Source organism: Heterocephalus glaber, unplaced genomic scaffold (assembly GCF_053883595.1).
Source record: "Heterocephalus glaber isolate CG9 unplaced genomic scaffold, H.glaber_assembly_v1.0 deba00001773, whole genome shotgun sequence".
NCBI lineage: Eukaryota > Metazoa > Chordata > Mammalia > Rodentia > Bathyergidae > Heterocephalus > Heterocephalus glaber.
In genome coordinates this window covers 8,938,224-8,951,690 of record NW_028258463.1, presented here as the reverse complement: position 1 = coordinate 8,951,690, position 13,467 = coordinate 8,938,224, and the positions used below count along the sequence as shown (strand labels likewise).

The 13,467-nt window shown below is 61.6% G+C and overlaps 2 protein-coding genes across 14 annotated transcripts; one reads left to right on the top strand and one right to left on the bottom strand.

The window, feature by feature from the left end:
• Positions 1-452: 452 nt before the first annotated feature.
• Pcgf2 (polycomb group ring finger 2) lies at positions 453-10,043 on the top strand. 12 transcript variants are annotated; one of them, XM_087202245.1, is made up of 12 exons: positions 524-667; positions 1,470-1,577; positions 5,563-5,710; positions 6,432-6,528; positions 6,812-6,867; positions 6,969-7,019; positions 7,136-7,244; positions 7,336-7,390; positions 7,469-7,567; positions 7,995-8,075; positions 8,467-8,805; positions 9,821-10,043. In XM_087202245.1, the coding sequence occupies exons 3-12, from the start codon at positions 5,599-5,601 to the stop codon at positions 9,965-9,967; spliced, it is 1,146 nt and encodes a 381-aa protein (XP_087058371.1). In that variant the 5' UTR covers positions 524-667; positions 1,470-1,577; positions 5,563-5,598; the 3' UTR covers positions 9,968-10,043. The 12 variants fall into 12 exon arrangements, 11 of the variants coding, with proteins under 11 accessions (XP_087058372.1, XP_087058373.1, XP_004859599.2 ...); XM_087202243.1 differs by having other exon boundaries at positions 1,470-2,212; XR_002387562.2 differs by lacking the exon at positions 524-667 and adding an exon at positions 9,156-9,231 and having other exon boundaries at positions 737-2,212.
• A 174-nt stretch (positions 10,044-10,217) lies between these two features.
• Positions 10,218-12,839, bottom strand: Cisd3 (CDGSH iron sulfur domain 3). 2 transcript variants are annotated; one of them, XM_087202249.1, is made up of 3 exons: positions 12,523-12,839; positions 12,045-12,164; positions 10,218-10,714 (listed from the first exon to the last, which is right to left on the bottom strand). In XM_087202249.1, the coding sequence occupies exons 1-3, from the start codon at positions 12,634-12,636 to the stop codon at positions 10,565-10,567; spliced, it is 384 nt and encodes a 127-aa protein (XP_087058375.1). In that variant the 5' UTR covers positions 12,637-12,839; the 3' UTR covers positions 10,218-10,564. The 2 variants fall into 2 exon arrangements, with proteins under 2 accessions (XP_087058375.1, XP_004859600.1); XM_004859543.4 differs by having other exon boundaries at positions 10,218-10,744; positions 12,523-12,838.
• Between the last annotated feature and the right edge of the window lie 628 nt (positions 12,840-13,467).

Here is a 13,467-nt window from a genome sequence, read left to right as displayed (position 1 = left end):
CCCCGTGCTCGCGACCGCAGGTCGTGGTTTATGGAGAGTCCGCCGGAGTGGACGGAAAACACCTGCACGTGTGGCTGCAGGCGCCGCGTCCCCACGGAGGCGCCCTTTGGGGAGGCCGAGGCGGGGAGGCTCCGAGCCCCATTTCCGCCCCGTCCTCATTCACCATTTTCCAGGCGCCCCATTTTCCAGCTAGGGTGGGGATCGCAGGGTCCGTGGGGGGACGCGTTTGGGGGGGGGGGGCTCGTCTCACAGCATCACCGGACAGGATTCCCTCTACCCTCCAGGTCCGGGGAGGGGGGCGTCTGGGAAAGAGGGGTCTCGTCCTGATTTGGGGGCCCCGGGCCCAGCGAAGGGAGCCGCGCGCTGGCCTCTCCCCCTTTTCTGCTTCTCGCAGCAAACACCCTGAAGGAATGAGGTCACGTGGGTGAGGAGTGGGCGGGACTACTCTTGTCTGGAGGAAAAAAGCCATTTTGTGCCCCCACGCCGGGCTCTCCTCCCCCGTCCCCTCCCCGCCCCTCTCTCCCTCCCACCCCTCGGCGCTCGCAAACTCCTTTCTGGCCGCGGGCTTCTCCCCTCCCGCGCCCTGCGAGCGACGCGGCCGCGGCCCCCTCCCCTCCCTCCCTCCCTCCCATCCCCCTCCCCGGGACCCGCCGGACCCCGATCCCAGGTAAGGGAACCCGCGCGCGTCCTTCCCGGCTCCCGCCGCCGGCCGGCCTGGACGGAGACACCCGGCCCGATCCGCCCTTCTCCCGAGCCCTTGGGAGCCCAGCCCGGGCCGCGCCCGCCCCCCGCGCCCCCGGCCCGCGCCTTCCTTTCTCCCCTCTTTCTGTCCCTTTCCCTCTCCTCCCTTCCAAGATGGCCGAAGCGGATTCCCCCTCTCCGCGGATCCGCGTCGCCCTCGACCACCTCCTCTTTGTGCGGCAGCCCCCGGGTAGACCCCGGCGTCCGAGGCGGCGAGGGGGAGGGTCCCGGGCGTCCCCGAGAACTCCGGGGACACGCTGGGGGAGGCCCTCGGCCCTCCGCGTCTCCCCACGAGCCCGCGCGCCCCCTGGCTCCAGCCGATGACCCCAAAAGGTCTGGGCAGGGGGCGCCTCTCCCGCGGCCACCGGGCCGCTGCGGACGCTCGCGAACTTGCGGCCGGGAGCCAGGGGACCGGGCTTTCCGGGGCCCGCGAGGTCGGGGGAGGGCGCCCTTCCCTCCCGGGGTCCCCTCCTCGGGACACCTCCCCCAGCGTTCCCCTTCCCGGGTCCCTGTGCAGGACGCCCCCCCCCCGCCGGGCCGAAAGTTTGGCTCCGGGGGAGGAGGCGCGGGGCAGCGAGTCGCTGGGGGTCCTGATCCTTGACCCGGACTCCCAGGGAAGCCAGGTGCAGGGGGAGAGTGGAAGTGGGGAGATTACTGCGCTGTTTCCCCTCACCAGCGGGGAATCAGGGAGAGTCTAATGAACTGTCTGTCCCCTCCTTCCCTCTCAGGTCCCCCTGCTGCTACCCCCAGGGCCTGGACCCCAGACCCTCCGGCTCCGGCCGCCCCTTCCTTCTTTCTCCAGCCTCCCTCTGCCCGGAATTCCTCCCGTCTTGAAGGTGGGCTGGAGGCTCCGAGAGTGGGCCGATTTGCCTACAAATCTTTCAGAAGTGTTCCCGGGGCTCTCCTGGGGTCTTTGTCTCCCAGCGCCCCTGCTCCGCCCCCCACGCTGCCTCAGTCTCTCCGGGGCTCCTCTGGCTGGGGAGGGGCCTCGGCTCTGGGCTCTCACAGTTCTCGCTGTTCCTGAAACTCTGATTCCCCCTCCCTCCGCCTTGCCTGCGAGGTGTTAGTACCGCAGTACTTGGAGAGACTGTATAAAGCCCGCTCTGTTAGAGCTTTTGGGGGGGGAGGGTGTCCCAGGGGATCCCCTGGTTTGAGGTTGGGGCTTGAGGCCTTGGAAGCGTGTTTGGAAAGAGGCAGAAAACAGACGTCCGGATCCAGCCCAGTCGACTCTGGTACGGTTCAAGTTGAAGTCTTGGGCGGTGGGGAGGAAGGGGCACGCGGCTGCCCCGGCCTCCCAGAGAGATCTTGGTTGATGCAGCCGTTGTCATGGGAACGGAGAGACCTGAACAGGAAGAGGTTGCATCTTTGTGCTGGTCAGCTCGGCCCAGAGGGGGTGGCAGCTGAGCTGCCTTTGTTGCCGGAAGACGAAGGTTCTAATTTACCCTGGGAGGACCCGGGACACAAAAGGATGGTGTGTGCCACGCTGGTTTCAAGCAGCGATGTCAGCGTGGGCTGGGTGTGTGTGTGTGTGTGTGTGTGTGTGTGTGCGTGCGCGCACGCGTGTTGGTTTAGAGTGTGAGAGGGAGGGGGTATGTCTGGCCATTTGTTGCTCTGTGTGTATGTTTTGGGGTTTTGTCTTTGATCTTAGGCTACTGAGAGATGGAAAAGCCAGGATCGGGTAGATAGAATAAGCCCAGTTTCAGGAAGCACGAGGCCTTTTCCCACAGATACTTTTTGTTTTATTTTGTTTTGTTTTTGGTGGGGAACACAGACAAGGAAGCAGAGCCCTGTGCCAGTGTCACTGATTAGAGAAAAGCCTAGCATGGTCATCCCAGCACCCTGGGAGGCTGAGGCAGGAGGATCATAAGTTTGAGCCTAGCCTGGGCAACTTAGTGATTTAGTGAGAGTCTGTCTCAAAATACAAAATAAAAAGGGGGCTGGGGATGTAGCTCAATGGGAAGGCCCTGGATTCAATCCCTAGTAGTGAGGAAAAAAGATCAGAGAAAATAGAGTTGAGAGTCACAGTGTCCCAGGGCAAGCCCCACATCTTGGAACAGATGGAACTCCCTGTGGTTTACACAGTTGGGCCCACAAAGCTGGGAGAGGTTCAGAGCAGGGCCTGAACTGCGACGCCCTCCTCTCTTCCTTCTTCAAGGCTCAGTGGGTGCCGAGGGTCCTGTTGTGGCCAGACTGGGACCCCCTTCCCGGGAGGGCCCCTGTGTGGTCTTCCTCCAGGCCGGGTAGCCACCCACTGCCTGATGGGGTTAGGCGGCCGTGGGGAGCCCCGCCCCAGCAGGAGGCAGGCAGAGTCTTGTCCCAGGACCACACTGCCTTGCTGTGTGGCTTCAGACAAGTCGCGCTTTCTAAGATCGCATCCACCTCTGCTAGGGAGACATCTAAGTGTGACCTTGAGTGCCTCCTGCAAGACCTGGAGACTCACAATTGAGTGGGGGACAGGCAGGGTGAGGTGCAGTAGTTGGTGTCCAGGCATCCAGGGGACGGGGACACTGACAGGAGAGGCCTCCCTGGGGACCCGTGGCCACGAGGAAGTGAGAGGTGTGGGAGCTCTGTTGGGCTGACCTGGAGGAGTGGTGAGGAAAGTCGGGGTTGGGGCAGAAGACACGGAGGGCCTGGACCCCGGCTGGGGCACACGGTGTGCCAGTGCAGGGAGAGGTGGTGTCTAGAGCCCTGGCTGGACATCCTGCAGTGGGAACTGGCTTGTTAAATTCCCCCAGAGCCGTGCAGGGTGCCGCAGGCCTCATACCCCAGCATTCTTGGAGCCAAGGAAGGAGGAAGGAAAGTTCAAGCCTGGCTTGGGTGACTTCGGAGACCCTGTCCCAAAAACAAACAAAAAAAATAATTTTAAAAAGGGTTGAGGATGTAGCTCAGTGCAAAAACCCTGGATTCAACTGCCAGTACTCCTCCCCCAAGAAAAGCACGCTGCACTTCCCTGGGCTCACTTCCAAATGGCACTGTCTGTGTTTTCTGGTTTTTCGGAGCTGTTTCTCCTACTCCCCCCCAGGTCCTCCCCAGTCCCATCCTGTCCCCTGCAGTGACGGCATCGGGACATCACTCCTCCTGCTCTGGCCCACTGCACAGCCACTGTGCCCCCTGGGGAGGACCTGGGCTGGGGCCCAGGAAGGTGGGGAGGCAAGCTCTGGGGAAGGGCTCCTGTTTACCGTGCTCTCAGGCACCTGCTGACAGGCCCTCCAGGTAACCATGGCAACCAGGTGAGAGGCCAATCAGTGCTTCCCCCACCCCCACCCCAGAGGTGGCCTTTGGAGGTCTCCTGGGATGGGAGGGGGAGCAGGAGGAGCAACACCACTCTTTCCTCCCTGGGCCCTGGATCCAGAGGGGCCTGGGGGTGGCCGATCTGAATTCTCCAGGGAAGGAGAGGGAGTGGGGTACAGCCATTTGCGGTGGGGACGCCTGTGTGTACCTAAGAGCGGTATGAATGAGGCGGCCAAGGCGGGGTGGAGCCTCGTGTTTGTGTGCAGGCGTGTTCATGTGTGTATACAGGCAAGAGAGAGGTGTGCAAAGGCTGGCTCTCGCAGCCTGGACCCCCGCCAGATGTCTTTCTGGCCATACATGTGTGTCCTGTGGACACATCTGGACCTGCAGGACACATGGCCACACTGAGTGTACGGCACGTCCACGTGCCATGGGGATTACACACACTCAAGAGACAGCCACTTGGAGTCTCTTCTGTCCTCTGGATGGTTGTAATAATATTTGGGCATCCTGCCAGGGACTGGGTTGCTATGGAAATGGCCAAACAGTGGAGTAGCCAGCGGCCTTCTGCATAATTGTGCGGGGGACCCATGCAGGGAGGGCTGGCCAAGGCCACCCCATGCAGGTCAGGAGCCCCCTCACCTGCAGGCCTCTGGGGCCAATAGGGTCCCCTCTGTCGCCCTGCACGCGGGTCTCTGTCCCATGTGTGCCCTTTGTGTCTCCTCACTCTCGTCTCTGGCCAGGTGCCCTGGGCCTCTGTTGCTGCTTGGGGCCTGGCCAGGCCCATCCTGGGGTCTCTATAGAAACTGCTGATCCTGGCTGCGAATTTCACATCCTCGAAAACTCAGTGTCCTGGCTTTAGAAATCTTTCTGGAGAAGAGAGCAGGGTGTGAGCGAGTTGTAAAGGAACTGCAGGGGCTTGGCCACCCTCCTGGGCCCCACCCCTGGGCTTCTACACTGGGAAAGAGGGAAGGTGGCCTGGCGAGTCTGGGCTCGGGCTGGATCTGTACCGGGATGGAGGGACCGCAGCACACCTGGGGCACCCCGGACTGACCTCCGGTCCCGCCAGCCCGGCCAGGTGCTCAGGCAAGCATTGGCAGGCAGCGGGGAGAGCCCGGGGACAGGTAGCAGCAGTGTCCCCAGGGCGGGAGATGGTGACCGTGCCCACATGTGGAGTTCCTGTCTGCGCGCTGTCAGGCACAGGAGGAGGATTCCATGCCCAGGGCACTAGCAGTCATTTGCCCAGGCCCCTTGACTGCTGGGGCAGAGCTAGAGCTGAGTGTCCCAATCCAGGGCATGGACTGGGCATCCTCCATGTCCCACCTGAGTGCCAGGCTTAGGCTGAACACACAGCCCAAGACAGGGTCTCATTATGTAGTTCAGGCTGGCCTTGTATTTATGGGGATCCTCCTGCCTCAGCCTCCTGAGTGCCAGGATTACAGATGTGCTCCCCTACACCTGACTTTTGGTTGCTCAAATGTCACATGAACCCTTAGGCTTCAGCAAACAGGGCCGCATGCAAGCAGGAAATGGATTCAGGTGCGGGTAGGAGTTTCTCAGTTTCTCCTTCCGCTTGCTTCGGTTTCCCAGGACGACACTCCCAGCCCCCCACCCCACCCCAGCATCATGCATCGGACTACACGGATCAAAATCACAGAGCTGAACCCTCACCTCATGTGCGCCCTCTGCGGGGGCTACTTCATTGATGCCACCACCATCGTGGAGTGCCTGCACTCCTGTGAGTCGGGCTGGGGCTGCTGCCCGGGCGGGAGGTGGGGGGACCAGCCGGGGAGGTTGAGGACAGCCCCCAGCCTGGAGAGCAGACGTGGCCATGTGTCCCTGGGTCACGGAGGGCTGTCTGGGGGGAAGTTTGTGAGGGTGTCTCCAAACAGGAGTTCATTTAGGGGACTCGCATGTAGAAATCCTTTTTTGTTTTTTGTTTTTGGGGGCTTTGGGGTGTGTGTGTGTTTTGAGACACAATCTCGTTATGTAGCCCAGGCTGGCCTCGAACTTGTGGCGATCCTCCTGCCTCAGCCTCCTGATTGCTGGGGTTACAGGTGTGCCGCTACTATGCCTGGCTTGCCTCTAGAAATCTCAGTTCTCTTTTGAATCTCTGAGGCTGAAATTTTCCCCCTGAAGAGCCAGATGCTCCTTGTTGGCTCCGTGGGCTTGGTTGCAAGATGTTGAGGGCTCAGGTAGTGTCTTAACAGGGCCCTTGGGCTTGGGGTGGAACAGTCTGCTGCCTGAGACCCCAACGTGTTTCCTACACACATAAAACCGTCCTGCCCCGGGAGGGATGGGGGAAGTAGCCAGTGTGCAGGCCACATTGCCACGAGGGGCCTCTGGACAGGGCTGTGGGACAGGGCACAGAGCAGACAGACAGGTGCCTGAACCGGAGCCAGGGTGGGGCTGGGGGGAGGAAGGGGCTCTGATGGTCCCCTCCCTGTCACTGCCCCTAGTCTGCAAAACCTGCATCGTGCGCTACCTGGAGACGAACAAGTACTGCCCGATGTGCGACGTGCAGGTCCATAAGACCCGGCCGCTGCTGAGTATCAGGTGGGCCTGCTCCGCCTGCCCCCCTGCCCCCCCTGCCCCGCCTGCCCGCCTGCCCCCCTGCCCCCCTCTGTCCCCGGCCACCCTCATCTCCTGCAGCCGGGGCAGTGGGTTGGCACCAGCGGGGCATGGGCCTACTGGGAACAGTCCTGGCTTGTGGGCTGGGGGAATCTAGAGGGGTGACGGTCAGACTTGGGGGCCCAGACCTGCATCTGAGGGAGAAGGGCAGGGCCCGGCTGAAGGGATCACAGCGAGGTAGCTGACGGTGGTGTGGCTCTTCTCCCAGGTCTGACAAAACCCTCCAAGACATCGTCTACAAATTGGTGCCCGGGCTTTTCAAAGGTACTGCACACCCTGCCCTCTGCCCTCACCCCGCCCTCTGCCCTCACCCCTCTCCCCAGCCGAGCCGAGGCGCCCTCACCCTGCCTTCCTCCCCCTCCCAGATGAGATGAAGCGGCGGCGCGACTTCTACGCAGCGTACCCGCTGACCGAGGGTGAGTGTCGCCTGCTGGGCCTGGCTTGCGCCCCCCCCCCCCCCCCGCTTCGTGGCCCCTGGTCCTTCGCGGAGCTCCTCCCGGTCCCCAGCCAACCCTTGAGCTCTCTCCTGCAGTCCCCAACGGCTCCAACGAGGACCGAGGCGAGGTCCTGGAGCAGGACAAAGGGGCCCTGAGCGACGACGAAATCGTCAGCCTCTCCATCGAGTTCTACGAGGGCGCCAGGCAAGTCCGGCCAGGTCTTCCCATTCTGCACGTCGCCGTCCCTCGGGGGCCGTGTGCACTGGGGTCTCTAGCTTCCTTCCTCCTCCTGCAGGGACCAGGAGGAGAAGAAGGGGCCCCTGGAGAACGGGGATGGGGACAAGGACAAGGTGAGTGTGGGCCAGCCTGGGCAAGGCTGTGGGCTGGAGGGAGTGGCCGGCCGGCCGGCCCACACGGTGCCTCCCCAGCAGACCGGGGTGCGCTTCCTGCGATGCCCAGCTGCCATGACCGTCATGCACCTCGCCAAGTTCCTCCGAAACAAGATGGATGTGCCCAGCAAGTACAAGGTGAGGGCGGCCTTCTCCAAGCGGGAGTGTTGCCGGGCACAGTGGTGCTCAGGAGGCTGAGGCAGGAGGACCGCTGTGAGTTCGAAGCCAGCCTGGACTACATATCGAGGCCCTGTCTCAAACACAAACAAATGAGGGCCTTGCCCAGGGCCTGCTGAACAAGGGATTCCTGGAGTTCTAAGAGCAGGACAGAAGGGGACCAGGCAGTGTAGGATGGGGCCGGGTTGTTAATGTAGGAGGCGTTTTCGAGGGGTTCCTTCCTACCTGGCAGTCAGGTGCTGTGCCAGGCCAGCTGTGACAGGGACGTCAGATCTCGGGTGAAGGTGCCACATGCAGAGCCCCGTGCACATCACCACCTCCTGGCCCCTGACATGCCCAGCCCCCAGTCAGAGCCCTGTCACTGACCAGGTGACCCTCTGGTCCCCAGGTGGAGGTGCTGTACGACGACGAGCCGCTGAAAGAGTACTACACGCTCATGGACATCGCCTACATCTACCCCTGGCGGCGGGTGAGCAGTAGGGTGGGCGGGGCAGTGGAAAGCAGAACCCCCCCCCCCCCCGCCCACTCCACACCCAGATCTCCAGTCGGAAACAGCCCTCAAATCCCCGCGTGGTGGCGCACGCCTATAAACCCAGCACCTAGGAGGCTGAGGCAGGAGAACTGCTGTGAGTTTGAGGCTAGCTTGAACTACATAGCAAGACCCTGTCTCAAAACAACCCCCCTAAAAAAGTGGGGGAGCCTGGTGACTGCTGAAGAGGGAATGCTATGTCCACGTCTCCTTTTTCCTCTGCAAGTCCGTCCCATCCTCTGTCCCTGGGTCTTCATGTGGGGCTGGGTAGCCCCTGGGCGTGGCTCTCCTGACCCCGCCCCTCCGGCCTCTCTCCTCCCTGTCCACGCAGAACGGCCCCCTCCCCCTCAAGTACCGGGTCCAGCCGGCCTGCAAGCGGCTCACGCTGCCCACGGTGCCCACCCCCTCCGAGGGCACCAATACCAGCGGGGCCTCCGAGTGTGAGTCTGTCAGCGACAAGGCTCCCAGTCCTGCCACCCTGCCGGCCACCTCTTCCTCCCTGCCCAGCCCTGCCACCCCCTCCCACGGCTCTCCCAGCTCCCACGGGCCCCCGGCCACCCACCCTACCTCCCCCACACCCCCTGCGGCTGCCAGTGGGGCCACCACCAGTGCCAACGGGGGCACCTCGAACTGCCTGCAGAGCGCGTCCTCCACCAGCAGGGGGCGCAAGGTGACTGTCAACGGCGTGCCCGTGCCCCCCTTGACTTGAGGAAGGGACCCTCCCTCCTTGGCAACCCCCTCTCTACTTCACTTTTTCTGGGCCCCTTTTTTCCACCACTTCTGCTCCCCGACTCTTCCCACCTTACGGGTGGGAGGCGGGTTTTATAAATAAATCTATATATATATGTACATAGGAAAAACCAAATATACATACTTATTTTCTATGGACCAACCAGATTAATTTAAATTCCACAAGAAACAACTGTATGTGTGTATGTATGTGTGGGATGCGGTGTTCATTTTGGGGGGGTCTTTGTAATGTGCTTTTTTTTTTTTCTTTTTTTGTTTTTTTTGAGACAGAGTCTCGCTATGTAGCCCAGGCTGGTTTTGAACTCGTGGCAATCCTGCCTCAGGCTCCCAGGTGCTGGGATTACAGGCATGCACCCCCCCCCACTTTCCTCTATCCTTTTTGGAGGTGCCTGGAGGTGGACATGAGGGAGCTCTGGGGGCTCCACAAAGCCCTAGCCCAGTTCCTGCTTCCCAGGGCAGATGGTGTGTCTGGGGCCCCCACCATCTCCCAGAGCTGTAGACCGAGCTTTCGGGGTGCTGCCCTGCCCTGCCCTGCCCCACATTGTTGAATGTGCAGAGAATCTCAAAGACAGTGCCTTTCCCAAGTGCAGTTTTTGCCCCCGTCCCAAGGAGCAGGCGGGCAGAGGACAAAGAGCCTCCCGCACCTCCTTACCCGCTGTTGACTGAGCAGATAGCTCTGCCCTTCCCGCTGCCCAGTGTGTGGCCTGTGCCTTGGTAATCTTGTGGAAGTGAAGGTCGAGGCCAAGCAGAGGCCCCAGCCCTGGGGCACCCGTGTGGCTTTAGCATTGTGGACCCCTTCACCCCCTGCGCCCTAGCCTGGCCAGGAACCTCCCTAGCAAGGTGGCGACAGCTCTTGGGGTGGAAGAGTGAGGAGCACAGGCCGAAGGCTTTGCCAAAGGCAGATGGCCTCCACTCCACTCCTCTCCCAACCCCAGGTCTGGACAGTGACAGCCAACTGGAAGCACAAAGCCAGAACCCACCCTGAGTGGTGCCCCACCCACCTGACTTTCCCAGGTGTGGAGGGGACGCCAGAGGTCACAACCCGTGGGCTTGTCTGTGTTTGCTGCACCTTGTCTGTCTGAGGACCTGTGACTGTACCCTCCCCCGTGGACGGACGTTTGTACCCGTGGCTTTGTAATAAATGCTGCATACTCTGGAGCCCGTCTTCTTTGGGGTAGAGGGAGGGGAGGGGAGGCGCTCCGGCCTGGGAGCAGCTGCCTCGGGTCCCTGGAGGACAGACCCTCCCTCTGAGCCAGGCCCCCTTGACGCCACACCAGCTGAAGGGAGGCTGCATGTTCGTCACACCAGTGACCTCAGGGACACCACTCCACGTGGGCTTCATGGCTGATTTATTGATTTTTCGGTTTTGTTTTTTGAGACAAGGTCTTGCTGTACATAGACCAGGCCTGCCTCCAGCTGGCGGCAGTCCACCTGCCTCAGCCTCCCGAGTGCTGGAGTGACAGGTGTGCTTGGGCTTGGCTGTTTCATGCCATTTTCCCCAGCACAGGCTGAACCAGGTGCCCCAGTTACAGTGGAGACTTTCTTCACAAGCTGGACATGGGCACTTGAGACCTGCCGGACGGCCCATTCTTGGGATCGGCACCTGATTTCCTTCCCACAAAGGGGCAGCTGCTGGGCCTGAAGCCCAGGCCACCTGGGGCCAGGCAGTGGCCTGTGCCTCAGAGTGCAGTGCCCACTTCTGCCTTCTGCACCGGCTTGCTTCTGTGGGTGCCGTCGCAGTATGGGGGCCTCTGGGTGGCTTTGCAGGTGCAGAGGGCCACCGTGCTGGTCTCCTGGGCCTTGAATTTGAGTGGGGCCAGGCCTGTGCGCTGGAAGAAGTGGGAACCGTCACAGAAGGGCTGATGAGAGAGAAAGAGGAGTCAGCCAAGCTGGCCTGCCCAGACTGGGAGACTTGTCATGGGGCCAAGCTCTTGGGTGGGGCAGCCTGGGCTACTCAGTCACCTCTGGCCTTAATTCTGGGAGTGGGGTTGTCAGAAGGAAATAAAAGTAATGATCCAGGTGTGGTGGCGCATGCCTGTAATCCCACCACTTGGGAGGCTGAGGCAGGAGGATCACTGCGAGTTTGAGGCTAGCCTGGGCTACATAGTTTAAGGCCAGCATGAACTACACAGTGAAATCCTGTCTTCAAAAACCAAAAAAAAAAAAAAAAAAGTAATTGGCACACGCCTGTAATCCTGGCACTCAGGAGGCTTAGGCAGGAGGATCGCCACAAGTTCCCGAGGCCAGCCTGAGTTACATGATGAGTTCAAGGCCAACTTGAACTACACAGGAAGACCCTGTCTCAAGATAATAAAAACCAAAAAGTAAATAAATAAATGCTCTTTACTTTGCCTGGAGTAGGGGTTTGGTGTTCAGTGTCTACAGCATTAGTCTGGAGGGGACCCAAAAGGTCAGGACCCAAGGACAGTTTGCAAGATGGGACAAGACTGGATAGGAGATGTTTGTACTAACAGGATCTGTTTCTAATGACAGTCTCCACAGGTCCCTAAAATTCATTTCCTTCCCCGTGTTCCTAGAGTAAAAACCAGGGGTTGGGAAGCGCTAGGAGTGGTTCAGTTTGGCTCTAAGCAATTGCTGGCATGGGACAGGGTCAGGGCCAGGCCCTCCAGCAACATGCCTGCCTGGGGCATTGGAGCCCCTCCTGGATGCTGGTCAGGCAGAGCCAGGGTTGGGTGGGGCAGAGGGGTGCAAATAAAAGTCCATAACCTGTTCCAGAGGGCACAGGGTGCTGGCACAGGTACCTCCCACCCAAGCATTCCTTGGCTGGCTGCCCAGGTGCCGCTCCCAGGAAAGCTGCCTGAAGGCTACAACAAATCAGCACCAAAGTGGGCCTGGGGGCCAGGTCTCGGACACCACCGACAAGGCTAGAAGAAGCACAGGTGTAAACTCTGCCAGAAGGCAGGAAGGAAAGGGCCCCGGGCTAAGAACCCAGGCAGGGCAGGGCTCACGCTGGGACAAGAGGCTCCAGGTGTGCCAAGCAGCGGGTGGCAAGCTGAGAAGGCAAAGTCACATCTGTGGTGAAAGGCCAGGGTGTTGGAAGATGGGGACTGGTGTGGCTGGATCGTCCCCGAGATGGGGTCCAAGGCCTGGGAACCTTGGCCAGCTACTTCCTGGAAGGAGAGAGCCCCTGTTTCTCACCTGGTTCTTGCTTCGGCCACACGCGCACCACCTGTAGGTTTTTCCTGCCACCAGCTCTACCTTGATAGGCGTTTTCTGGGCCACCACGGGCTTGGCTGGCGTTTTGGGGAACCATCGGGCCTGTGGCAAGGAAGGGCTCGGGCTCAGGGTCAGCCTGCACCTTCGTCCGGACTCGCTCCGGGCAAGGACATCCCCCAGGACACTAGGGAGCTTGGCCTTCAGAGGGCAGGGAGTTGAGGCTTCGCAAGCATCGGGTTTCAGAGTCCAGCTGCCCCCCCGAAAGCCCAGCCCGCCCGGTGCTAGGAGGCCCCAGCACCACACCTGGCGCTGGCTCTCCACGCAGGACCCAGGCCGCCCACGTCCCCGTGTCCTAGGCCAGCGCTGCAGGCTGGGATGGGGCTGCTCCTCTCTGGTTCCGCTGCTGAGGTCCCTGGAACGGGGAGAAGTGTGCGGGGAGCAGGGGCGCCAGGCGACTCACCAGCCAGGAAGACATGTCTCGCCTCTGGCCGAGCTTCTGCGACGCACACAGGCAGAAGTGGTTTAGAAACAGAAAAACTGACTCAGTGGGGAGGGGAGGAGGCTGGAAGGCCATCTGGGAAGGACGCGGCCAGAGGCTGGCGGGCGCGGAGGAAACAGGAGTGTACGAGTAGGGGGTCACAGCAGGATCCTCCTGAGCAGGCCCCAGCACGCAGTGGGCACTCGGCTCCGGAAAAGGCTGCGAGTGACGCTCTAGGCCCGGGAGGCACGCAGTCGGCGCTCGGACACTAGGGGTACGCGGGGGCGGACCCAGGGCGGGGCTTGGGAAGGGCTAGGCGGGGCGGGTGGCGGCCAGGAGGCGGTGCTAACGGGCGGGGCAAGGACGTGGGGGCGTGCCCTGCGGGTTGGGTGGGCGGGCCCGCAGAGTTCCCCTCCAGGCGCTCACAGCAGCGGCTGGGCTCGCAGCAATTGGGCTCGCCAGCTCTCAGCGCTCCGCCCTGGGCGCCCCGAGCCTGGGCTTGGGGCGGGCCGGAAGACGCTGCGCGACTCCGAGAGGGGCCGCCCGGAAGCCCAGCAGGTGCCCGCCCGCAGCCTCGCGGCCGCCCCCAATACACAGCGGGCCTCCCCTGCGCCCTTTGGCAGGGCCTGTCCGCGGACGCATCTGCGGTCAGGCTGCCTCCCGTCGGACAGAAGGTCGCGCTCCCTAAAGCGCAGGTGGGGACCGCTCATCACTCAGCCAGTTTAACAACAATCTCGCCATCTGGGAGGCTGAGGCAGGAGGATCCTGAGTTCCAGCCCAGCCTGGGCAACTTCACAATACCCTGCGTAAATTAAAAAGCAACAACAAAACAGGCTAGGGACATCGCCCAGTGCGGAAGCAGGGTTACAGACCACACCCCACCCTCTCTTGGCAGCCCACCTCCTTTTCCCTTTACTAAAGCCAGAC